At 30.2% G+C, this 27,959-nt stretch overlaps 1 protein-coding gene across 1 annotated transcript; it reads left to right on the forward strand.

The window, feature by feature from the left end:
• On the forward strand, nucleotides 1-27,702 carry LOC129908925 (1-acyl-sn-glycerol-3-phosphate acyltransferase alpha-like). The gene is made up of 3 exons (XM_055985763.1): nucleotides 1-590; nucleotides 26,814-26,947; nucleotides 27,002-27,702. The coding sequence occupies exons 1-3, from the start codon at nucleotides 409-411 to the stop codon at nucleotides 27,619-27,621; spliced, it is 936 nt and encodes a 311-aa protein (XP_055841738.1). The 5' UTR covers nucleotides 1-408; the 3' UTR covers nucleotides 27,622-27,702.
• The last annotated feature ends 257 nt before the right edge of the window (nucleotides 27,703-27,959 follow it).

The raw sequence follows: 27,959 nt of genomic DNA on the forward strand, positions 1-27,959 counted from the left end.
TTTTTTTTTTTTTGAATCAACGAAATATTGTTTATCCTATCGATTGATTGTAATTTAATTAAAAACGAACAAAGGAATAGGGGAGGACTGTCTTTCTGTTTCTGTTTAAATAGTTTATCAACAAATCAATAAATTTTTATTTGGCATTGTTGTTTCAACGCAGTGGGAGTGAGCAGCAAAGGGGATACGTTTCGTTTATGCTGCAATTGCAATATTCGTTCGAACCGGTTGGTTTATGTGAAAAAGTATAATAATTATTGTTCTCCCTTGTTTTACCCTTGAAAAATGAACTGAAAACTATGTAATTCTGCAACATAAAAGTAAAGCGTATCCACATACCTATCTACATAACATAATTTACAAATTCGAATACCTTGTGAACATTTAAAAATAAGAAAACGATAAAATATGACATCGTACATCGAGCTCTGCGGATTGTTTGTCATATTGATGTTGCCGTTTTTGTACGAGACAAGCCATATTTTTCGATATTATTTTAAATTTCTAATATATTATGGCCTAGTGTCGTTTAACTCAGTGCTTTTGATTCCTGCGTTTTTGTTTCGGCCTTGTGATGTAAGGAATTTGTTGTAAGTAAATTTTTTATTAATTAAGGATAAATTTATTTTAACATGGTTCTTGTTCCCCGGCAATATTGCAGGAAATATTGATTTTTCGTGTGTGATATTTTGCGCATATGAACGAAATGAACATATGTACTATCGGGATGTTTGGTTGACCTAACACACAAAATTCGGAGGATTGTTTTCAAAGACCCGCATTAGTGTGTCAATTGGTTGGTTGTAATTTATTTGAAGCTGTGAGTGGTGTAGCCCACATTTCTATTTAATTTTTTGTTGATATTCAATCCACAAATATATGTACGTATATGTACCTAGGTACCTAGATAAAGTATCTATGTATTATTTTTAAAAACTGAAGTTATTTGTCCCAAAAATAAGAAAAACAAAAGGGGTATTCATCCAATGGTGTTAACTCTGGTTAAACCTGGTAAAGTTGGTAAATGTGTCAAAATTTTGTATGGATTTCACAGTTTACCACATTTACCATTTTACCAAGTTTACCCAGAGTTTCCACCGTTACATGAATATCCCTAATATATAGATGGATTTCTTGGCATTGTTTTGAGTTACTGTATTATTAATTGTATGATCTATAGAATGTACTACGTACTGATATTTGCTCTAAATTAAAAGATATATTAGGGATATTCATGAAGCGGTGGTAAACCTGGTAAAGTGGTAAATGTGTCAAAATTGTATATGGGGTAGACCTGTTTGTTTACCGTATTTACTATTTTACCAGATTTAAAAAGAGTTTACCACGTTGTATGAATATTGCTATTGTTTCTTACTGAGTACCTAATTATGACAATAAACTGGAACTGAAGTTAATAAAATATTATTAAATTAATAGGTACAGGGATATTTATTAGACACTGCTTAACTTTAAAAAAAAAGTGGGAAATATGCTTTATTTAATAAAAATAAATCCCACACTATTCGAGGTTAACACAAACTAACCCTAGACACAAGTTTGGCAGCTATTAGACACCAGCAAACAAGGTTTTTGAACAAATTTTCAAATTTTCAAAATTTAAGCTGTTGTCTAAAGTTAAAGAACGTTTTAAGAACTAAAACGGCCTAACCCACATTTTCAAAAAAATCAAACTGAGTACACAGATCGAACCGCAATAAAACAATTTATAATAAAAAAATACATTCCCATTAAATTATATTAAATAGAGTTAAAATTAAAGCCAAAAACTTTCGTCACTCTAGTGGACGCCATTTTGGCTTCGGCGACAAAATTGCCTGAATCATTTATAACAAATGTAGTTTCGGGATAAAAAAAATATCAGACCTGAGCCCAAAAGTATAGCCAACTAACTAAAACTAACTAACTAAAAAAAATACAAACTAAAAATTAAATAATATTTTTTAGAACTTTTACAAGCCAACAAAAAAGAAACCCTGAAAATATGATTTTCTTTAAACTCGTTTTTCTCAAAACGAAATTTTTGGGGTTAAGCCGTTTTGGCGCTGAGCGCCTCAAATAATAGCCATAATATCTTATCAACCTCACTTTATAATAAAAAAAAAATCAGAGCAGGGGCGAATGCATCAAAATTGTATATGAGTTTGACAGTTCGTACACCATATTTACCATTTTACCCAGAGTTTACAACGTTGCATTAATAGGTACCCCTAATATGGAGTGCTTGTAGCCCAGTCGAATTAAACATTTGAAATGGAAAAAATTAGATCATGCAATTTTTTTCATAGGACGGTAAAGGGGATCACTGAGAGCTTAAAACCAGTTTTTCGGGAAAATCGACCTTGTGCTTAAGCCGCCAACTTGGATTAAAAGTAAAACACGTTTTAGTGAATAACTCGGCCATTTTTGATTATTGACAAAAATTATATACATATGTAAAACTTGTAGAAAATTTTATTTTCTATAGCTTTAATCTTAATAAATTTTTCTATATGACCCATATTTTTCGAGTTAATTTGAAAAAAACTATACCCCTACTCAGCTTAAACTTTATACCCGCTTTGATTATAGATTTTAAGATCAACGCAATATGGGAGTGTTTTTATATGTTTTTGGGGATGATAAATCTAGCTGCAATGTTAGTTTTTGCAAACTCCTGAAATTTTATAAACAAAAGGAACTATCTCAAAATCGGTAAGTGTCGTTTTAAACAAAATTAGTAAATATTATAATTGATGTCTAGCAAGACAATCAAGTCTTTGAATTTTTCAAATCGGTTCATTAATGTCTGAGATATGACCAATTGTTTAAAACTCACTCTCTCTTTTAAGCTTTTATTATAAACAATTGGTCATATCTCAGGCATTAATGAACCGATTTGAAAAATTCAAAGGGTTAATTTTCTTGCTAGACATCAATTATAATATTTATTAATTTTGACATTTGAATAATTACCATGTAATTATTCAATGGTTTGGTTATTTTATTATTAATTTCCTTCAGCTAGTATTTACTATTTTTATACATAGCGGCCATTGTAACGCTATATACACACGGAGAAAAAAATTTTACCTTAAAATAAGATGATGCCAACATTAAATTTCACCACGTTAAAATAAGGTGATATCCGCTTAAAATAAGGTGATTCCACTTAAACTCAGTTAAATTTTATGTATGTAAACTGTAAATAAATACAATAGGGGTATTCACGATCCGATGCAACTGGTCTAGTATCATTGCAAAAGTGTAAAATCTTACAACACTACAACAGCAAAATATATGGATTGAAATTTTACAATGGTCTTGCACTTTTGCTATACCCTAACCCTATTGCAAAATAAAAATACAATGGAGTAAAATTATTTTTGACAGATGGCAGCTCACCGTCGCGTCGCCCATGATAAACAGTTTGTCTTTTTTATTCTGTTTATAATGGTTGTCGCTACTTATGTCCCGTAATTTAGTTTCTTTTGATGTAAAATAATTAGTGAAAATTAATTAACCCGAACAAAACAAAGAATTAAATTATAAAAAATGGAAAAAAGAAGAAGCAACGGTGGAGGAAAAAAAACATCATTCATGCTTCAATATTTACTATAGATAAGAAGAGGGGCGTTCACGATCTATTGTTAAAAAATAAAATTTTACATTTTTACTAGGCCTAGATCACGAAAACACAGCTATTGATAGTGGATCTGAACAATCTCTAGATGTCCATACTATATATTCTCTAAGCTTTTACCATAATATTCACTAACACAAATATGTTTATCCATTTTTAACGTATAATAATTTTGAAAATTTCCACTTGAAAATCGTCTCTAAATGTCAAAAAAAGTTAATGAATGACGCCTAACTTGTTAAGATATCTGACCAATCAGAGCCATGGCTGTGCCTAAAACCAGATCCAAACTGATATCTGACCAATCAGAGCCACGGCTGTGCCTAAAACCAGATCCAAGCTCGATTTGAGCATCTATGGGACTATTTAAGCAGCTTTGTTGGAAAGTTGACTGGAAAGTTAGGCACAAATCATAGACGCGAAACATGACTAAATATTTAGTCCTAACGTTTCTGAACCTGTCAATTATCATTAATAACGGTACTTGTCATGGAACCGTGTTTTTAATGCTGTTTTTTAATTTGAAAAATCAAATTTTCGAAAATGGTTCATTGCATTTTTTCAAAATTTTGGTTTTAGGTTTTAATCTATATTAATTTTTTTTACAGGTGGAGGTGGTGATATATATCCCTCCGCTTACGGGAGGGGAAATTTTACAAAATGAAAAAGTAGCACTGTGTTACAAAATAAAAATCATATCAAATACTCTTCAAGTGACCTAGCAGAGGTTGTAGGTCAGACAAGTCAAACTCAGTGGTTAATTGGGGCCAAAACAGCGAGATCTAAAGGAGATGGGGCAAAATTATATGGGACCTGGCACCTGGGCCATGAGCGTACATTAATGAGACAAGTCTCAAAATTAAGCTGGAGCTTAGTATATTCAATATATGAAATTTTTTTCAAATCTTAAGTCAGGGTCTTGAGATACAAGGCTCCAAAGTTCGTTCTGAAAACCCTTACATGTCCCTTTTATTTGCAAATATCATGAGAACTATAACAGTTATAATGATGTTTTTGGTGTCAAATGGAAGGTTGTTTTAGTACCTTTTAAATTATACATAAAAAATATTATATAAAACAAAAGAATCGGTGAATAAATGAAGAAAAGTAAAATATTTATCAAAAAGAATAGATTTCCGTTCGAGTTATTTCCGAATGTCATATATGTACAAATAAGGGATATTTCTTATCTTTTCTATTTAAATGATGCGAAGGAACCCATTGCAGTAGTATATTTCTTTGACGACAATTCTGGGGAACATTTTGAAATCTGATGGATCTTAAAGAAGAACCACAACATAAACATACAAAAGTATGCCCGAATTCACGCATTGGGTTATTGTTATTTGCCAAGCTAAGCCTATGTAAAATCTCGTGACATTCGAGACATATCGAGCTTGATTCTGGTACCTGAAAATTGTATAGTGTGCTGTGTGTATGAAGGCATGCAAAAGATGTACAAAAATAAAGCTGCACAAAATATTTCAATTTATTTTGAAATATGATCTTTTTCAAAATGACCTCTAAGCTATTTGCAAGTTCTTAACATTTTTCAAACATAAACTTATGAATTTCTGTTGATGTTTTATATTTTGCATCTTAAACTAATAGAAAATTATAAGTTTTTAAAAGACATAAATATGTTACTTATTACAGAGCTTTATTTTTAATATGAAAATACATTAAATATTTATTATTTTTGAACTTACCTCTTGTGGGGAAAACCAATTGATTAATACACTTTTCAAAGAACTTGGGAGCTGACTTATAGAAAAGGAACGAAGACGATGTTGTAATTGTATAGAACAATTAAAACATTGGTTTGTTGTATTTAATTCCATTTTAATTAATTAAAAAACAAATTATCAGTTTATTATTATCAAAAAGCACCAAAAACTATATTATACACTAAAATCGCGATATGAGTCAATCTATCGGAAGTCTACTTTAGTATGAATTTTGTGATCTGATTTATGTAAACAAAAGTGCAGCCCAGAGTTGATCACAAGAATTTATAGTTTTTTCGTCTCTCTAACATAATTTGATCAAATAAACAAGCTTCTAAACACCTTCTAGTATATAGTCTAGTTCTTAAAAATTAAAACAGTTTGCAGGTCGCACTATGGGACGAAACGAGGTTGATCGTCTCAAAAATCTTTAACTTCTTTGTTTCTTTGAATAATTGAATGAAATTTGGAACATATTATCTTGAATATATTAGGAACTGATGTACTTAAGTATTGTTCTGGTTAGTTTGTTTTAAAAGCACAATAAATATATTAAAGTTAAAAAAATATTTTTTTCATACAAAAAATGTACTATATAATTTAATCTTTTTTCTAAGCAATGGAAAACAAAAAGAAATTGTCCGACAGGGTTTGCCATAGTTCCTTACTTCGAAACTCTCAAGATCAAATATAACCTTTTTCATAAAATTTACGTTCCAAAACATAAAATTGTGTTTTAATCAATTCCTGTTATCATAATAGTCTTATTCTAAAGGTACATAACTCAGTACTTATCGAAGTAAACATATTATACTGTTAACAACAATAAACTTTTATTTATTAAAAATAATATTACTTTGTTGAATGAGCAAAACGCATAATTAAAGGAAAAAATTTGTCTGTAAAAATTAGCAAACGAATACTTTTGTTTATCGTTATCAGTCATTTGTTGACAAATAGACTAAGTTATTTCAAAATTCAAAAAAAAAAAAAACACTTCGAATAAAGCATTGTGAGGTATCATTAATAACGGTTTTTAATTGTTTCAAAAGATGGGTTATTGCGTAGTTTATGTTTTAGTCTATTCAATGGACAGATAAGAATGTATTTTATTTAAAAAAATAAATAAATTATAATAGGGAAATTAATGGAATTGATTTTTCTTAAGAACATTTCCAAACATCCAATGCAAAAATTGGAATTCTTCAGTATTCTATTAAAAACAATACCGACTAAAAATTATAAGAACAGGGGTCTAATATCTAACAGAGCCACGATTGCCACACTGCGTAAATAGGCCAGTCATTATATACATTTGGAAATGCAAAATGAGCGAGGAAGCTAAATTTTGGATATGTTGTAGAGGATGCTTAAAAAAGCTTAACTTGAAGTTTTCGACCAAGATTTCCTATGAGCTTTTTCCGCCATTTTGAAAAAAAGGATAAAATTGGTTTTTTGACAATAACTCGGCTATCTGACGAGATGCGAAAATTTTACAAGGAGCTTTTTTGTAGCTTTTAACGAGTTCTACAATTCATGCATACACATTTTTTGTCTATCATAAACCGTTTTCGAGATATCGATTAAAAAAGTCAAAAATTTAGGACATGCCATTTGTTTTTTGACATTATCTATTTTTTGGTGGTGAATATCGAAAAAATTATTAACATAAAATTTGTAGACCTTATTCAGACCTACAATTTCGTGCTTTTATTTTTTTTTTTGGACAAAAATTACGAACTCCAGCGGGAATTTATTAAATGAATTTTTTTTTTTTTACTCAAGAAAACGAAGGGTGGACGTTTTTTCATTTTTTTTGTCGCTTTGATGGTCCCGGTTGAAGATCTTTGTCGTCCGTACACTCCTCAACTTGTGAAATAGGTTGAATCATTGGAAATGATGCTGATATGTACGAAGCATAGTCATCATCATCTCTGTCATCGTCGTCATCAAACGAAATGTCGACTCTGGTGACGTTATTGCATGATTGCCCACTACAATGCAGACAAATAACTGAGCAACTAATTCCTGCTTTCCTACACCCACAAGAAGCATCACAATTCCCTTTGCATTTGCACGAAATAAGTTTTAAAAGTTCAGGAGGTGCGGGTTCGGCTGTGCTGGTAATTGGTTCAAGTCCGTGATTAGTTTGTCGCCAACCCCATTCCTGAGGATCTTTAAAAAACCCGAGCCAGGTTTGCACCTGCAGATATGTTCGGAATATGTGCTGGCGGACAGCGCTGCTCGTTGGTGGGAGTAGTGTTAGGTGATTCGTTTTATTTATATGCATTGATTTTGCGAAACGATGGAATCGCAAAATATTTATTGATTTTTCTTGCTTATCACCGCCATATAGGGCAATTAGGAATTGCTCTCCTGCGCAAGTTAAGGCATCCGGATCGACCTTTTTTTGTTTGAATAGTTCTATCGATGACCTTAGTTCCGGATGCTTCTCGAGAGTGTTAATAAATTTAAGTTTTCCCATGTTGTAAAACGACGATGTCGTATCGCAACCGCTAAAAGCGTGAATAAAATTCTGTATATCTTTCTAATCACCCACCCCTAATAAAGAGGCATCTTCTTCACATACCTAAATGCTCATACATACAAATCTTGGATATGTAAAGTTATGATTTTTTTCAAAAAAGTTTAATGAGTTGCGGTTTGCAATTTTGATAAATAAAATAATATAGAGATTGAAGCAAATTGCAAACACAAAGAGCCGGTATACTGTATTTACAAAATTTGGGTTAATAAAACTGGGGTTAAAAAAACCATTACCATTTTCTTCTCATTATGTATTTACTAAATAAATACATACATTTATGTATGTATGTATGTGTTACTGATATAATAATATAAACATTTAAAAAAAAAATGAATAATTTTTTTTTTACAACCGAACGAGCGGTTTGCTTGGCGACTTTGCGGCCAGCTGGAGGTCGTAATTTTTGTCCAAAAAAAAAAATAAAAGTACGAAATTGTAGGTCTGAATAAGGTCTACAAATTTTATGTTAATAATTTTTTCGATATTCATCACCAAAAAATAGATAATGTCAAAAAACAAATGGCATGTCCTAAATTTTTGACTTTTTTAATCGATATCTCGAAAACGGTTTATGATAGACAAAAAATGTGTATGCATGAATTGTAGAACTCGTTAAAAGCTACAAAAAAGCTCTTTGTAAAATTTTCGCATCTCGTCAGATAGCCGAGTTATTGTCAAAAAACCAATTTTATCCTTTTTTTCAAAATGGCGGAAAAAGCTCATAGGAAATCTTGGTCGAAAACTTCAAGTTAAGCTTTTTTAAGCATCCTCTACAACATATCCAAAATTTAGCTTCCTCGCTCATTTTGCATTTCTAAGCCGTTTTTTCCGACATAATGACTGGCCTAAAAAATTTCGTGGCAATCATTAACGAAAAATACTAAAGAAAAATGCTCTATAGTATTTTTTTATTTCTCGGAATAACTTTGGAAATTAGGATCAGGATTTCATTTATTTTGTTTACCGTTTGGTCTGCTAAATGAAAACTATCAAGTCAATGAATGAAAACGAGTGAATTTGGTGCGTATACATCCATAAGCTTCTTCAAGAAGGCTGTTATACATGTGAGCTTAATTTTACCGTTTTTTTTAATTTTTAACAAAAAATTATAATTATTTACAAAGCCAATAATATGAACTTTTATTGTGCCAAATTTTAACTTTTTAAATTCAAAATTGCAAAAGTAATAGATTTTTAAAGCTCAAAATAAATAAAAAATAAATTCTCTCATTATTCAATTTCGCTTGTAAAACGAAAAAGGATGAAAATGGGAAATTTTTTATTTTTGTTTCTTAATCTACAACAAAAATAGAATACAAAACAGTCATTAACTCAGCGGAGGCAGCCGGAGCCAACATAGAAAACTCTAGTTGAAAACGAAATAATGAGAAAAAAATTCACCACACTCAATTTTTTTTTTTTAATTTATTGTTCCATTTAATACAAAAAATTCCTATAGTTTTGGAGAGAAGAAATTACAAGCTTTACAAAAATATATAACATTAATAAAGTTTATTAAAAAACTAACGAAATATCTGAGTTCAAAATGTCTCTTTTCAAAAAAAGCAAAATATAAAATAACAAAATGCGGTGTTTGAAGGTTGTTTTAAGTACCAAGAATAAATATTATGTAGAAAAAAAATACTGTATCGCAAAGAGCTCTATTTCTATATAATAACCCCATCATTAGATTTTTGAAATTGCGAAATTCGTGAAAACCATTTTTGAGACGCTCAACCCCATTTCGTCCCATTGTGGGTCGCCATGGCACAGAGGAATAGGAAGTTGACTTCAGAGCCGGCATCGTGGGGTCGAGCCCAACGCAACGGTCAGCTCAGAAGTTTTTTTTCTAAATCGCCAGCTTAGCTGAAGACACCTGTGCGATAACAGGAGACTATTTTCAACTATGTATGTCTTCCTCTGTGTGCCACGTACTTCAGTGTTATATGTTCTTCTCTTGTTCTTTCTCTACTGAGTATTTCGGTGTTGCAGTAATGTCTTGTGCTGTATCAGCCCATAGACTAAGTTTGCCAAGCTGCAGTGTGTCTAGTCCGTAGATTTATATTCATATGAGATTAAAATGTAATGTAGTGTAAAACAATTTTATTAGATTAAAATGTAATGTAGTGTAAAACAATTTAATGACTACACCTGCGTGACCCGTAGGCGTAGATTGCAAGCACATTTTTTTTTTAATAAATTCCATTCATTTCGAAAGGAAATCTATTCTTTTTGATAAATATTTTACTTTTCTTCATTTATTCACCGATTCTTTTGTTTTATATAATATTTTTTATGTATAATTTAAAAGGTACTAAAACAACCTTTCATTTGACACCAAAAACATCATGTTATAGTTCTCATGATATTTGCAAATAAAAGGGACAGGTAAGGGTTTTCAGAACGAACTTTGGAGCCTTGTATCTCAAGACCCTGACTTACGATTTAAAAAAAAATTCATATATTGAATACACTAAGCTCCAGCTTCAATTTGAGACTAGTCTCATTAATGTACGCTCATGGCCCAAAAACGCCCCATCTCCTTTGTATGGGCCGCAAAAAAATGTATAAGAATATAATATAAAATAAGAAGAATTATAACATTAATATTTTCTTTCTGATACGTAGAATTTCTCCTTTACTACCATTTTTTTTCAACAGACCAAGGTGTAAGTTAGGCTGGATCTTATTTCTCTTAATAATAAAATTATCCGAAGGTTGTATGGCAGTTTTAAATTGTCCTAAATCTGACTGAAAAGACTTATAAAATTCGGTCATATCCACTTCATAGAAATTTGGATCTTACTTCGAAGTCACACTAAAAATCGCATGCCTCCATTTCTATATCATTCGACATTTATTCTAATTTTTATGTAAAAAAAAAAAAAACTAAGAATGCCATACAAAGGGTATTCATGATTTAAACTAGCTCCCATACAAACTGTCGAAAAAATTTAGACGAGCTAAAATATATCTGAGCATCTTATCAATAATTTTTATGGGACCTAAAATTTAGCTCGGATCTGTGTACCAGGCTTTAAGCTCAAAATTATTAAAAATGTCGAGGGCCGCAAAGTTACTCGTTGTGGGCCGCAATGTTGACATGCATGTTGTAGGTATTACTGAGTACATCATACAGTGCGGTTCACATGGTTAGACGCACAAATTTTCGTTTACATAAATCTGATTTTTTTTTGTAGGTGTGTGCAAGAATATCCAAAAAATTGTATTTATTAGAATGGTTATTTAGTTCTCAATAGAAAAACAATAATCATTTTTAACAAAAAAACAAAACCGACTTCCATGGATCAAAACTCATAGTTTCTATGGCAATAACTGGATGAAATTGAAATGGGACCAAACTGCCGGCACCAGCTTTCCAATACAAAAAGAATTATCAAAATTGGTTAACTGAGTCCAAAGTTATGAGGTAACAAACACAACAAAAAAATAATACAGACGAATTGAATACCTACTCCTTTGTGGAAGGCGGTAAAAAGAAATAGTGGAAATTAACGGTACTTTTTACTCCTTCTTGTCTCTGATGTAAGAAAAAAGGAATTTTTTTTTGTTCACATGATTAGACGCACACCTTAAATTAGTTAGTTTGGCGATATCTTTTGCGTTGATTTGATTAAATTTGGAAGATTAAGCATCAAGAAGTAATTTTTAAGTGATTTTCATTCAAAATCTGTAAAAAAAAGTCCTGAGCGCGAAAGAACCCTTCAAGCAAGAAAACTGAGTTCAAAAAAGACACTTCGACCCCCGACCGAGAAAAACGAGGTTGCACTCACACACTCGCAACTTTTTGTGTATGAACACAAAGTCGAAGGAGAAATCGTGGTGAAAAAAACCAATACATATAAAATCGGCTCCGCGGTGATTATAATTTCCATACTAATTTGAGCCGCCTAAGGCGGAGCGGATTCGGACCGAGGTCGGACTCGTTTGCTTGAAGGGAAAAGGGGCAAAATGACGCGTTTAATTCCAAAGGTTTTTCCATAAGCACCATTGCCAGAAAAATAGGATTAAGTGACCATTTCGAGAGGAATTATTTTTAAAACAGTGCTTCCTACGAAAAAAAACTTCAAGGTAGGAATAATAGAAGCTTGAACACCTCAGGAAAAAATAAAAATTTATAAGAAAAGCGTCGAAAGCAGCTCTATCCCCGAGTAAAATTAAAGAAAAAGCTGGGATAACGTCAAGAACATCAACTTTTTGGCGAACTTTTTTGAGTGCTGAAAATCCTAAATTAAAATAAAACTTTAAAATAGTCTTTAAAAATACCGTTTGAAAAAAACAGCGGTTGGAGATCGCACGTTTCCACATAACGTGGGAAACAAGTTTTTAAATTTTTTTAAATTGGTGAAATGTGTTTTTTTCTAATAAAAAAGAGTTTAATTTGAATTGTTCTCATGGGTATTATCACTACTTTCACGATTTTCATGTGGAAGAAAAGTTTTTAACACTCCACTCTTCAAGACAAGGAGGAGCAATGGTTTTGGGATTTGGTTTTCGTTTTAAACCGCTGAAGCGCGCTGATCCGTAATGGATCAAACGAAATATGCTGATAGCCCAACTTAATAGCTTTCAGAATTTGGTAACTTGTTCATCCCAAATCCTTACGGTTTTCGATTAAAAATCTTAATAAATTAATTTCTTAGCGCTCGTGGAAGGAAGGCGATGTACATATGTTAATTTTTTGGTCTACGACATACTGGGGCAAAGGTATGCGCTTAGAAGCAAAATATTAAAAAAAAAAATGCATTTTAGTGAATAACTCCGCTAAAAAGAAGGATCAGGTAGTGATAAATAGGGTTTAAGCCTTTTAAATATACCACTATCGATCCACGAAATAAACAAGGACAGCGCCTCTGCGCGCAAGGTAAGACTCTTTTTTTCCGACGCGTTGACTGGAGCATTGAGCTAAAGCCTCTATTTTTGTTTATTTTTTTGTTTTGCTCTGAGTAAACATGTTTTCTTGAATTCAAACTTAAATTTTTCGATCTTACTTCAACTTTGGAAACTTTTATACTTTTTCTCTGGTGCAAAAGCCAAATGGTTGAACGTTGTAACTGTAACACCCTGAACTCGATATTATTTTTTGTTGTTTATTTTTTTTCCTTTGAATCGGATAACGGAACCGGAGCCGTTTTAGCAAAAACGGACTATAGATACATATTTTTAATTATTCTCCAGCCAACAATAATTTTTAGTAAGGTATATTTCTAAAGAAAAAATATGAACAAAAATTTAACAAACTAACTTTTCCACACTCGTTTCAAATCAATTTCGTTTCAAGTCACACTCAATCAAAATGTTTTAGTCCTTGCCTTGAATTAAAACACCCTACATGCGAACAAGTATTTTGTTTTTTTTTTTGTATAGGTTATAGGATGTTATTTGATTGATTTCGGACTTAAAGCTGTGTGAGTAGGAGGCAATTATATCTTTTGAACAAAACCTTTAAAATATTTCGTTCAAATATGTTTTACCATTTCCCACCACCCAACATTTTCACCTTACCCTCAACTTGTAATTTGTTAATTAATAAAAACATTGAATCGGAACATTCTTTATTAAGATAATATGTATGAAAATGCTATAATTTTTGTCTTTAATGTTTCTGTTTGAAATCTGACTTAATTACAGACACGTAACGTATGCATTTATATAACTAACCTACACCCTACACGACATAAAATGACAGTATTTATGACTTTGTTGTTGTCATTGAACTCAAGCTAAACTATTTGAGAGCTAATATTCAAGTTCAAGACAATAATATATATACATACAAAGAAACTAAAAACATTGGAATTGGAATAACTATTGTAGATAATCATGATGTGGGCTTCGATCGGATATATGTATACAGGGTGTCCCGTTAGTAGATAAGGAATATTTAAAGGGTAATTTTTGGATAGGTATATTCTAAGAAATAAGTTGATATCACGATGATTTAAGAAAACCCTTACTTTGGTATACCTTGACTCATGTTAATGATTATAATCATTATATTATAATTATAATTTTTAAAGAGTGTTTCATTTTGAGGCCAATTTCCTCCGAATAATGCGTGGTAATGTTTTTTTATTCATTAAAATGTCAGTTTGCTTTTTTATGTCAACGTCTGAAAATATTTGTTCCCCACATTCTTTACTTACTTACTTATTTCAATCGGATTGCGTTCGAGTCAACGAAAAAGATGAGCAGTGCTATTGATCAACTAGTCGATTTTATGGATCCAGAGAGTTGATCATCAGTCATCACTAATTAACATAATGTGGTCGAGGCTTGACCACTGATGGGTTCTTGTCTTTTTAACAAATTTCAAGGTAGTGATTTTCAAACTGAAATATTTATACAGTTAAGAACATATTTTGGTGACGGCTTTTTGCAGACCTATCAAATTGTGTAATATTAACCCTCTGTCGGCACACGGCACAGTGCGGCCTTTTGAACAAAATTTGGACAAAAATCATTTTCTTCAATTTATAGGTACATTTTCCTATTTATTTGAACAAAATTAGCTTAGCATAGAATTTCTTAAGATAAAACACAAGTTTTGATTTCATAAATAAATTCTTTTCTGGTGAGGTATAACTTTAGTTATTATTTTCCTTTTGTTTGGCTTATGCAGTTGCATTTGATTTTTTGCCAGTACCGTTTGGTTCATTGCTAAAAAGTGTTTTTTTTTTTTGGTTTGGTTGCTAGAGCAAAAAATCCGCTACTTTTGTAAAAAGGATGTCGCAGAAAAATCATGTTCCTTGATTTATTGAATATCTTTAAAAATTTATACTGACTCAAGTTTTTACAATATAGAATAACATAACGCTGCATATCTACATGCCTCAAATCTTTTTAGGATTTTTCCTGGAGCAGGTTTTCCTAAGCATCATAAAATGTACATATAAGTTTTTTGGTAAACTTGTGTATAATATTTTTGTTTATTATTGCTTCCTTCATAAAAATAAATTAATAAAACGCTATGTTTAAAACACATTTCTCGAAGAAAATTGTCCTCAGTCAAAAATTATCATGGGCAAGAAAAAATGAACAGACTTTAAAAGTTAATATCCGCGCAACCAAAAAAGATATCAAAATTTCTTATCGGAGTTAATAAGAATAACATATTTTTTAAAAACAAAAATCTTAACTTTGTTTCTGCCAATTATTTTAACAGAGAAATCATCATTAACATGAGTAAAGGTATACAAAAGTAAGCGTTTTCTTAAATCATCGTAACGTGGTATCAACTTTGCAGATAGAGCGTTACTGTAAAATAATTTTTTCTTAGAATAAACCCATCTTATATGGGACAGCTGTCCAAAAATTAAATTTAAAAAACTTTTATTTACACAAAAATGTTTACAGGATATTTTGAGCCGCTAATTTTTTACGTCTATTCAAAGTTCCTGAACTTTTCTAAAAAAAGGAAATTAAATGGTTATTTTCAAAATTTAAAAACCTCCAATTGGTTTCCAAAATATTGTATATAATAAAACATTATACCTTCTTCATAACCCAAAAAAAATTTTTTGTTTGACTATTACCCGTACTTGTTAGGAAGAATAACACTGTGCAAGTTTTTTGAAAAAAATTTTTCAGACAGGCGCGCGATTAACTGTTTCGTCCTATTTCGGACCCGAGAAATCCATTGGCATCATTAGTTTTTCGATTTATCGGTACGACTTCGAACAAAATTTTTTTTGAAAGTTTTTTCAATTATTTTGAGATTTTTCCACTGTTTTTAGTCATTTTTCAATCAAAAACAATGTTTATATTGCTAATAATTCTTCTCAAACGTTATTTGCTACATTGTAAACAATTTTGAACAATTTATTTGAAAGTTTAGTGATTTTTTTTGAAATTTTTTTTTAAAAATCGGAATTTTTTAAATTGTTATCGTTTTTTCGCTGTTTTTGTTCTCTTTTCCACAAATACATAGCATGTTTTCCATTAAAAATTAATTTAACTGTTAATTTAGTGTTGGTTAAACTTCGACAGTCTATCGATATCATCGATAACAAAAAAAATATCGAGTATATCGATACTTCACAAAACTATCGATAGTTTCAATACTTCCAAATTATTTTACCTCAAGGCTACCGAAATTATCGATAGCTTTGAAATTAATTAAACACAATTTGAACTACAAGTTAAGTTTTCGTTTGACATTGGATGTAAACAACGAATTAACATAGTGTTTGGTAGATATCGATAGTTTCCATTGTCGATTGTATCGATAGTTTTAAAAAAAAACTATCGATAATATCGTTAGCCTTGTGGTATAATAATTTGGAAGTATTGAAACTATCGATAGTTTTGTGAAGTATCGATATACTCGATATTTTTTTGTTATCGATGCTATCGATAGTATGTTAAAGTTTAACCAACACTAAATTAACAGTTAAATTAATTTTTAATGGAAAACATGCTATGTATTTGTGCAAAAGAGAACAAAAACAGCGAAAAAACGATAACAATGTAAAAAATTTCATTTTTTTTTAAATTTATTCAAAAAAAATCACTAAACTTTCAAATAAATTGTTCAAAATTGTTTACAATGTCTTTCTTCTGGTAGCAAATAACGTTTGAGCAGAATTATTAGCAATATAAACAATGTTTTTGATTGAAAAATGACTAAAAACAGTGGAAAATTCTCAAAATAATTGAAAAAACTTTCAAAAAAAATTTTGTTCGAAGTCGTACCGATAAATCGAAAAACTAATGATGCCAATGGATTTCTCGGGTCCGAAATATGGCGAAACAGTTATTCGCGCGCCTGTCAAGAATTTCGACTTGCACAGTGTAATCGTTCGGACTTACAAAACCAGGCTGTCTAAAATTAATTTTTTTTTTGAGCAAAATCAAATTCTTTTGAGTTTATTTGATAATTTTATTGAAAAATATCGTTTAAATTTAAGATAAGCCAAGGAAAAACAAAAAATTTTCAAAATTAGGAAAAGTATCCAAAAATGGTATAAGCTCGTTTTTCAAAATTAAATTTTTTTTTAACATTTAATTTTTCCTTGGTTTATGTTAAATTTAAACGATATTTTTCAATAAAATTATCAAATAAACTCAAAAGAATTTGATTTTGCTCATAAAAAAGTTACAAGAAGTAAGTCATTTAGACCTGCAGAAATATGGTGTTTTATTTCATCTCAAAAGTTCAAACCCTCACAACAAAAAACTGCTTGATGAATAAGTCTGAAACTTTGCATACCAATTACAGGTATATTAGGCTTCAATAATTAAGCCTCAGTTTAATCTTATCGCCCATAGAAATAAAATAGCGGTAAATTTTCTAAAAAACCGTAAAAATGCCTATTTTGATAGCTTTTCTAAATTAACCTCAAAAATAAGAAAACATTTTGTTTAACAAAGCAAACTTAATTTCTTTGTAGAGAATTGAATGAAGTTTTTAAATGTGTCTTTAAATGTTCTGTACAGTGATCCGTTATTGAGATATTGATAGTCAAACTCAAAAGTATGGTTTTTGGTTTGATGACTGATATTGCAGTCAAAAAAAATCGTAGAAGTTTGAAACAAAATGAATCTTAAAGCCAAATAAATAGCCTTTCTAAAAATAATAATCATTTTATCAGAAAAAATGTTCCCACTTTCTTAAGAAAGTAAAAACGAAAAAAAATTGGAAAATGTTGGTTTTTGAACATTTCCAACAGTTAAGCTATTTTACCGTTAGAAAGAAAATATTTTAACATTTAATCCTAAAACTAGAAGAATAGAGCTTTCACATGCTTTTTATTTTGTCATGATGCGATCATTTTTTACTGAGATACAGCCTATCGAAAATCACTAAAAAAAATACGATTTTTTTTTTGTTCCCTTAATTTTTTGGGCTAGTGTATTTTTTTTCGGAATTGTGAATACAATATTCGAATTCCTCGGAATATTCTACATCAATTTCATACTTGATTTTCTATAAAATATTGTGACCGAAAAAAGTTCTAGCGACATGAAAAAGTATTAACCAATTTCGCACCCGTGTGCCTATCACGTCACAAAAAAGAGGTGTGCCTACAGAGAGTTAAAGAGTACCTACTCAAACCAACAAGATTTATATGCAACGCAAATACAATTTTATGACAATTATAGTGAAGAATAAAATGGGCTTATAGCCCAGAACAAGTTTTTTTTCTGTACTAGTATACTTACGAAACCTAACAAACATGTACAATAGAAAGTTCGTTTTTGAGTATTATATTTCAATACCACAGAACAAATTAAAAGTATAAACATTTTTCACAGGGCGTAGCTAGGTAGAAAATTATAAAGTTAGAAAATTATAAATTCGGAAATAATATTTACCTCAAAATGTATTATGTATATAATACATGTAGAACGATTACCACACTGAATAACACATAAAACCAAACCCTTTAAAATTAATACTTACCTTAAAGTTAGTTAAATTTTAATAAAAAGTGTATTAACTTTTCAATACATTTATTGTGATTTTGTCTTCTGGCGCTATGGTTAGTGCGATGGATTATGATGCCAGAGGTTGGGTTCGACTCCCAGCCTCAACTGCCTCTTGCGAGAAATTGGCAAGGCCACAAAATGTACCTACCTATTTTTTTATTTTACCTAGCAAAGCCCAAATGCAACAGGGACAGCGTATACAGTTTTCCTCATTCTTCCTACGCCACTGCACATATTTCATTTATTATTTGTTTTTTAACTTTTTAAATTAATTACATCATAGAAATCCATATGTCTTTGTGTGTATATTTTTTGCTTTTGCTTCATATTATCATTTCAAATATATTTTTTTTTCTACTTTTTCATGTAAGCTGCATAAGAACTTCGGTAAAAAGCACATAATAAGTCTATCTCTATATATCGATATTCAAATGCAACACCTTGACTTATCTATTCGATGACTAAAAATAGATAAATATCAAACTGAATAAGGAAATTAATAAAATGCATTCATGTATTGTTTGGATTTGAAATTTGAATATTAATAGAATCGAAATATATAGCCCGGTGTAGGCGATAAATACACTGAGTGATAAAAAAATTAAATATAATTTTCTAGAAACAAAAACTTTTTTTGAACTTCCAGCAATTGCAAAAATTCTAGCTTCGGCCAGTTATTTCTATTTCTAATTAGGTTACCTAACAGTGTATCTCAAGAAATAATTTGCATTAAAAATAAAATTTAGTGCAAATAAAAATATTTTAAATTACAAAAAAAATTTATTGCAAATAAAAAAATTTGGCATTAAAAAAAAAATAAATGCAAAATGTATGCAAATATTTTTTTTTAAATCGGTTAACGATCGGAGGCTTCTGCAAGAGGACATTAATCATTTTTCTATATGGTGTAGTAAGAATAGCTTAGTTTTGAATCCAATTAAATGTCGGACAATGACTTTTTCAAAAAAACGTGCTCCTAGTTTGTATGAATATAAAATATCCCAACACACATTACAGCGTGTTCAGAGCTTTAAAGACCTAGGGGTTAATTTATAATCTTGATTTTTCCGACCATATCAACGCCATCGTGAATGAGGCCTTCTCTATGCTAGGTTTTGTGAAGCGTTGGTCAAAAGAATTTCAAGATCCTTATGTGACTCTTTCCCTCTACAATTGTTTAGTACGCCCCCACCTTGAGTACGCCCCGCAAGTCTGGACTCCTTTTTACGAGACCCATAATGTAAGACTGGAATCAGTACAACGTAATTTCATTCGTTTCGCCTTAAAAGGACTGCCATGGTCAAATCCTTATAATCTTCCTCCTTATGAACAACCATAGCCGTAGCTAGGATTTCATTTCGGGGGGGGGGGGGGGGGGGTTAGCTCAGACCAAATAAAATTTTTTTTACGAATGACAATACTTTGTATCAACTATACCTAATATGTACCTAACTGCAGTCGATTCTTAATCCCACTAAAGCAAATGGTCATTAGAACTGTGTCGAAGCGAAAAACTTTCCAATATATATCCTTTTTAAGTATTTTTTAGGAGAGGAATTCGTAGTTAAAAGCTTTAAAGCTGAAACACAATCACGCTTTAGGGCGTCGCTTCGTTGCGTTACGTTGAGAAATCCTCAAAGCGCGCTTCTGTCACTTTGACTTTGAACAGCTGATTGCAACATAAAATCTGCTGTCAAATAAAAAAAAACACAGTCACTCACAAAATTATTGGGCCAAGTCTTTATCTTGATTTAATTGTGGAAAAATGAAAAAGAATATTAATGTGTTTAAAAAATCCATAGAAATTTGTTTATTCTTTAATCCTATAGTTATAAAAACAAAACCAATCAAAATATATTGTTTTTAACAATAAAACTCAGTCTAAAACATCATTAAATTTTTTTTGTTTTTAATAAGTAAATTGTTTTGATTTAAAATATCTCGATGTCGTTTTTTTGTGCAAAATCTGTATAGAGAAATTAAAAAACACACATAGTTTTGCAATAATTTATTTTTTTTTATTCACATTTGGCGCAATAATAATGTGGGTGACTGTAACTATGTCTGTTAAATGTCAGAAAGCGAGCAAAAGTTCAGTCTGGTTGAACTTTTGCTCGCTTTCTTACGTTTCCTTACGTTTGTCAAAAAGCGTACGTAAGAAAAGCGTCATTGTGTGAGGATACACAGATTTCCTATAGTTGAACTTTTCGCAGTTGTCAAAATCGACGGCAAAGCGTGATTGTGTTTCAGCTTTTAAATAGCTCTGCTTGCCATAAACGAATTTAAAAATGGCCGAATATTCCGCGGCATCTCTAGTTTAAATTGCTTCAAAGAGTGATAAGTTGGTTGCTATAATTTTTTTGAAGAAACAAATTTTAACCATTGTTAGGCTTTATACAAAAAATTATTTCGTACAATTTTATATATACATAAATAATTGAAAAATGGACTTTTTCTCGCACTGAAATTTTGTAGCAGAAAATTGATAAATGAAATTGACAATACTTAAAAACAAACATTTTTAATAATCCAAGTTATTTGACATGAGCTAATTATACTTCACTTTGAAATTTAACAATAAACTGAAATTGTTTAATCTTATAACACAGGTCAACACGAAATTTGTGCTTGGGTTGTGACTATGAAATTATGATAGATATATTGATACTCATCTGGAAAATATTTTTTTTTTTTAATTTGCTTTTGACGTCAGCAGAGCAATTTCCAGTTTTCAAGTAAATCTGTCTTTTACTAAAAATTGTCGTGCGTAATTTCGGCAAAAACTCGAGAACGTCTTACCCGTTTTGGCTGATTTTTGTTTTGTTTTCTTCATTTTAATGTTGTTTTCATATTCATATTCAGAAAAATAAAAAAAAAGGAAATTTAAGAAGAAAAAAGAAAATTAAATCGAAATTTTCGTTTTTTTTCGAATTTTTTTCAAATGGGAGCTTGAGGCATTATTTGATACCTTCTATTTTCAATATTTATGGTAAAAGTAATTCACTCTGATGGTATTTTTATTATACAAAAATAACTGCTTACACAAATAACTGTATCCAAACTGTAGCCAAACTAGTTCATATTGAAATTCTTTATTTACCTATTGAAAAGTTAAATTAATTTTTTTGCATATTTTTTTTTATTTATTATTTTGTTGCATATACAGAGTGTCTAAAAAGTAATGGATTAAACGAAATGGGCTGATAGACTAACTTAAGATCTCTCAGAATTTGGTAACTTGTTCATCCCAAATACTTACCTACAGTTCTTTTGAAATTTCGAAAAATCCCTACTTTGCAAAAGTATTTTGCTTCCTCTGCCCATAATTGATTTTTGTTTTTGCAATTCATTGCTTGACGATAAGAAACAATTAACTAATTAAAATATTTTTTATTTCATACGCCATTTTTTTTTTCAAATTAATTAACAGTTCCGAGTTTCATAAAAACTCAATTTCTTACTTTTATTTCAGAGCAACAAGACCAAAAAAATTGGTATTGTGTGAGTCTGGTTTATTAATTTTAAAACTTGTCCCGGTATTGCAGTTTTCAAAAAAGTATAAAATTTTCCAAAGTTGAAGTTAGATAAAAAAATATTACAGTTTGAACTCAACAAAACAGGTTTTATCCCAGCAAAAAACCCTTGTATTCATCATATCTTTTTTGTTATAATTTAAGTCGAAAAAAGTGCTCTAACAAAAATGTAGAACTTTAAATTATCTACAATTTAACAGTTTTTTTGTACAATGCACGGTTCTTGCACTATAGCTCATAAGACTCGAGTTAGACTCACAGGATATGAAAATTGTATTTTTGCTCCCAACACTACAAAAGCAAATCTTAGGAGGGAAAAGGGTGATTATCTATTGTTTTGGTTTACCATGAACCCAAAAAGTGCAAATTAAACCCAAGCACAAAAAATATTTTTATTTTTGTCGACCTGTGTAATTTGAAACAAAAAAATAACGAAATGTTGTACATGTTGTACTGCACTCTGAATAAATGGATACTATTTTCGCTTATATACAGGATTTAAGCTTAACATATAGAACAAAAGTGGGTAACAATAGGTCTGTTTAATGAAAAAAATCTAGGACAGAACAAAACAGAGCAGCACAAGTTTGTAAATACTGTCAGAACAAGAAAGAACAGAAAAGTTCAACTTCGTATTTAGCAAGATTGGCATGTTGTTTATATCAGTTACAAAATTTGTAATTCAAAATAATTTCTTGAAATGATTTTTTACTAAAATAAATGACTTTTAACATTCCCGTTATCTTTTTTTTTTTTGTTATTTTTCAAAATCGTTAGACATTCGCTTTTAAAAATCTTATTTTCTCTTATTTGTATCACAATCAAACAAACAGCTGACAATTGACACTTTTAACTCACTTGCTCTACCCCAACAATAGGAGCAGAAAAACTTGAACTTTTCTGTGCTGAAAAACTTCATGGAACATAAAATGACAGAATATAGAACAAGTTGGGGTGTGCTTTTTTTCATGAAACACAAAAACTTGTACTTTTTGGATCTTTTCTGTACTTTTCTGTGCGGATCAGATTCATTTAACAGACCTAATAGTTGTGTTCACCGAGGATTTTTCTAAATCAGAACAGGACAGCACAGTTTCCTGAGAAACGTCAGAACAAGTTAGAACAGTCATTCAAAAATCAGTTGTCAAAATAAAAAAAAAAAAAAAAAAACAAATTGTAAATTATATGAATTTTTTGTTTATCGATTTTCGTTTTTTTTTCTATTTTTTTGTGTTTTTACTGCGAAAAAAATAATTAAAAATTGTTTTTATTTATAAAAACCACGAGCACCCGAGAATAATTCGCACAATTAAATCAAAACAAAAAGAAAAAATGACAGCTTTGCTTTTGACACTTCTCACGAGTCTGTTCTAACCTGATCTGACTCGAAAGCAAGAACAGAAAATCCTGTTCTAGATTTGTCAATGAACAGCAAACTAGAAAAGTTCAGCACAGAAAAAATCTCAATGAACAGCAAAAAGCTGTACTTTTCTGCCTAGAACAGTCCAGCACAGCGTCAGTGAGCACAACAAATAACAAGCAACTGAAGATATTTAGGACAGCAGAAAATATGTCAGAAAGATTTAAATAGATTTAACGGTAATATTTCAGAAACGAGATGTGATCGAATAAGTCTGTCTTTGGATTCGAGTTCGGCACACCGAAACCCTTTGAAAAAGTATAGTTAAGTCTCGCCAACAAAAACCTTGCATATACTTGTGGTATTGAAAGGTTCTTAAAGAGCATTTTAAGGTGTTAACATGGTGCTTAAGGAAATGGTGAAAGAGGAAAAAACTTCTTTTTTGAAAGATCCCTTTCCAAACGGTCCATTAACCAACAAATTTTTGTTTTCCTTTATAAAAACTTCATCGACAGCTTCTTTAACGATACAAAATTGGTAGAGACTTTAAGGGAGATTTTCATATATTAAATCAGATCACTAAAATACAAAAACAATCCATTTAGTGCTACACATATTAGACTTGTATTTGTTTATTATATATCTTTTGATTTTCTGAAAAAAAAATTTCGGGGGGGTTAAACCCAAATTTTCTGATTAAAAACATGTTTACATATTCCATAGATTGAAGAACCATTATAATCATTCTCTTTCAGTGTTACCGTTATTTAATTTTATAGCTCTAATCTTAAGGCTACTGGAAAATTTAAAAAAAAAACCCTCACAAAGCCTTAATTTTTACTTGCGATATAGGTACTATATCAAGTTATGCATTCGTACAAAAAAAAAAAGTTGAGATAACATTTTTCCATGACATTACGATGGTAGACAATGCCAAAAAAGTGGGTCCCTGAAGTCCGTCTGTCTGTCTGTCAGTCTGTCAGTCTGTCAGTCTGTCAGTCTGAAAGAAAGAGACTCCTAAACTCAGACAGGCGAAATCACTACTTGGGAATTACAACCAAAAAAGATTTAAAACCTGCATTAACCTGAGTAGAAACAACCTGAGAATAATAACAGGGATCCTTACAGGCCACTGCAAGCTGAGAAAACACCTCAACAACATTGGCCTGGCAGACAGTGCCACCTGTAGATTCTGCAACAATAATGAAGAGACACCAGAACACATACTGGGCAACTGTGAAGCACTAATGCACAATCGACACTGATACCTGGGCCAGCACCCGGTCTGTCAGTCTGTCAGTCTGTCTGTCTGTCTGTATAAGGAGCTACAGCCTAAACGGATGGACCGATTGATGTCAAACTTGGTATGTAGCGTTATTTGGCGACTCTCCAGAGGAGTTTTTGGAATTAATTTTTTTGGACCAAAAATAACGGTACCTGTCATATACCGATTTTAGTAAAATTGAAATATCTCAAAAACGGCTCCAACGATTTTGTTTAAAAAATTCAAGTAGTAGTTTTAAGCTAAGGTCTATTTTCTAATGAAAAAATTTTTGTTTGAAAATCTTTATTAACGGTACCTGCCATAGAACCGTTTTTTTCAAATCCGATTATCTCCGAAACTGCTTATTCGATTTCAACGAAATTTCCAAAAAAATAATTTTTGGATTTTTAAAAAAATTTTGAAATTTTTTTTTTTGAAAAATCAAATTTTCGAAAACGGGACATTGAATTTTTTTGAAATTTTGTTGTAAGATGTTGATTAGTAATTTCTACAAAATGGCATACCAATTTTATTTTAAAACTTTTTTTCCAAAAAATTATTTATAAAAAATTAGTTTTTTAAAAAACGGCTCTAACGATTTTTAAAATTTTTTTCTAAAAATTCATCTTAATATATCAATCAAAACTGCATACTTACTTTGGAGGGCATTTTGATTTCAGATTTTATTTTATTTTTTTTTTAAACTATATTTATTTTTTTTCCAAATTTCTATATAAAAAGTCTTAAAAATTTAAGCAACTTTAACTCTAAGAGCAAGTTCGTGCGACCCAGTCGTGCATTTTATTTTTAACTAAATACTAACTTTTATAGAGATATTAAATTTTTTGTTGGTCGTCCAGCTCATAATGCAATAGCTCATGCAATAATTTTCAAATTTTGGTTATTGCAATAAAAAATAAAAATTTATGTTATACTGACTTCAAACACAAAAAAAAATATTTTCAACACAACGGCAACACCTACAATATTTTTCGTAATAAAATATGAATTTGTTTAAAAAAAATTTGTTGGCCATAAATATTATCAGTTGAATTCCGAAGAGGAAAAGGTAATATTTGTTACAGTTTAAAATAAAATTACTATAATTTCATGGGATATTTTTGATAAAAACTGAATTTTTGCATTTAAATAATTGATTTTCTTTAAGCTTTTGCTATTTAACTTTCAACAATAAAACTTCTATTAAAAAAAGTTCTTCGAAAATGAAATACTTTTTAATTTTTCAATAAACTGTAATACTATTTATAATTTTATATTTATATTTATAATTTAAAATCATAATAAATGTGGCCAGAAAAATTTGAAAAATAAATGCATTTTATATTACGAAAAAGTTTTAAAAAGGACATGTTAAAATTTTTTCAATAATTTTTTTTTCAAAAATCTGAGTTTAATTACCATTTTTTTTTAAACCCTTTCCTCAATTTACTTAGTTCTAATTTTAAAAATATGAGTAAGCTTCTAGCTTTTTAAAAATGTTTATTAAAATATTGTAGGTGTTGCCGTTGTGTTCAAATATTTTTTTTTTTTGTGTTTGAAGTCAAATTGTGAGAAAATTGCATTTATCGCCTAAACGATGGAAGATTGTCCTTACTCCAATAAAGTTGTTTTCCTTTAATTGCCTAGACAATTTTCTAGCATTAGTAAATTTATGAAATTTAAGCAAAATTTTTGAAAACAAATTTTTTGTTCACGAAAATCTTCAATTAAAATTAAAAAATCAAAACAGCAACACCGGCAATTTTTAATCTATATAGACTTTAAAGTATTTATCAGAGCTGTTCGGCCGGGTTCCCTAATATTGCCATTTTATGAGCTTTAGTTACTCCACTAATATATAATTTCCTAAAAAAGAAAGAAAAAGGATTTTTAGTGAACAAATTGTTTTGTCGTATTCATTCCAATTCCAACATAAAAAGAGTGCCATCTATCTTGAAATTGAAATTGAATTGAATCTATCTATCCCAAAACTTCATTCCAATTTTATGAAATTTCAAATATTTATAAAAATTAGTTAAATTTTTTTTTCAAAACTTCTATTAAAAAAAGTTCTTCAAAAATGAAATACTTTTTAATTTTTCAATAAACTGTAATACTATTGAGATTTCCTTTTATAATTTAAAATCATAATAAATGTGGCCAGAAAAATTTGAAAAATAAATGCATTTTATATTACGAAAAAGTTTTAAAAAGGACATGTTAAAATTTGTTCAATATTTTTTTTTTTTTTCAAAAATCTGAGTTTAATTACCATTTTTTTGATTTCAGATGGGCCAGTGCATTTTGCCACAAAATCTCAAATCTAATCGGTTTAAAATGGGAACTGCGAGGAAAGGAGATATTAGAGAAGGATCAAGCATGTATCATTGTAGCTAACCATCAAAGCTCATTAGATGTGCTAGGTAATTTGTTTTTATAAACACATTGAAATGATTAAAAGTGTTTTTTTTACACAGGAATGTTTGATATCTGGCCAGTTATGAACAAATGTACTGTAGTGGCAAAGAGAGAGCTATTTTACGCATGGCCTTTTGGGTTAGCCGCTTGGCTTGCCGGTTTGGTTTTTATCGACCGCGTACGATCAGAGAAAGCACGAGAAACATTAAACGAAGTTAATCGTAAAATTAAAAAGCAAAACATCAAACTATGGGTTTTTCCTGAAGGAACACGTCGCAATACCGGCGAAATACATTCATTCAAAAAAGGAGCTTTTCACATGGCCGTTGATGAACAAATTCCAATAATGCCGGTCGTGTTTAGTTCCTATTGTACATTCCTTAATGATAAAAAGAAAATACTTAACGCTGGTCATATAATTATCTCCACTTTGCCACCAATTCCGACGAAAGGTCTAACTAAAGACGATATCCCAGAGTTAATGGAAATAGTCCACAAGAAAATGATGGAAACATTCAAAAAAACATCAATGGAAGTTCTTTCAAGGTATAAATCAACCAAGGATCAAAGTACTTGTTCTAAAGAGACGCAACTGCAAGCCGAGAGTCTCAAGCTAAATGATGGCTACCGCCAAAAACAAACTACAAGCGACTTCCGTGAATTGGCTAAGGCGAATTGAACATTCACGATAAGTTAGAAAAAATACATTTTCAAAAAATTCCTGACTGTTTTTATAAAAGTATATATCTAGCATAACATACATATTATGTCCATCTTATTATTTAGTCAAAGAAAATATATATAATGTACATTTACTTAAAATTTAATAAGAGAAGAGGCTTATCAATGATCAGGTTCAACTCCAGTTAGATAAAAAAAAAAGTGACTTCAAACAAATAACTGTGTAGGTTGCTGAATCACCAGATTTGTATTATTATTAATAAAAAATAAAACAATAATACAAAGTTTTATCAGCTAACGAACCAATAGGGGTTTATAAAACAGCTACTTTGTCCA

The sequence above is a fragment of the Episyrphus balteatus genome, chromosome 2 (assembly GCF_945859705.1).
Source record: "Episyrphus balteatus chromosome 2, idEpiBalt1.1, whole genome shotgun sequence".
NCBI lineage: Eukaryota > Metazoa > Arthropoda > Insecta > Diptera > Syrphidae > Episyrphus > Episyrphus balteatus.

Coding starts and splice junctions, on each gene's coding strand:
- LOC129908925 (XM_055985763.1), top strand. CDS start 409: ATGACATCGTACATCGAGCTCTGCGGATTGTTTGTCATATTGATGTTG. Junction 591..26,813: donor TGTGATGTAAGGAATTTGTT/GTAAGTAAATTT, acceptor TTTTGATTTCAG/ATGGGCCAGTGCATTTTGCC. Junction 26,948..27,001: donor AAGCTCATTAGATGTGCTAG/GTAATTTGTTTT, acceptor TTTTTTACACAG/GAATGTTTGATATCTGGCCA.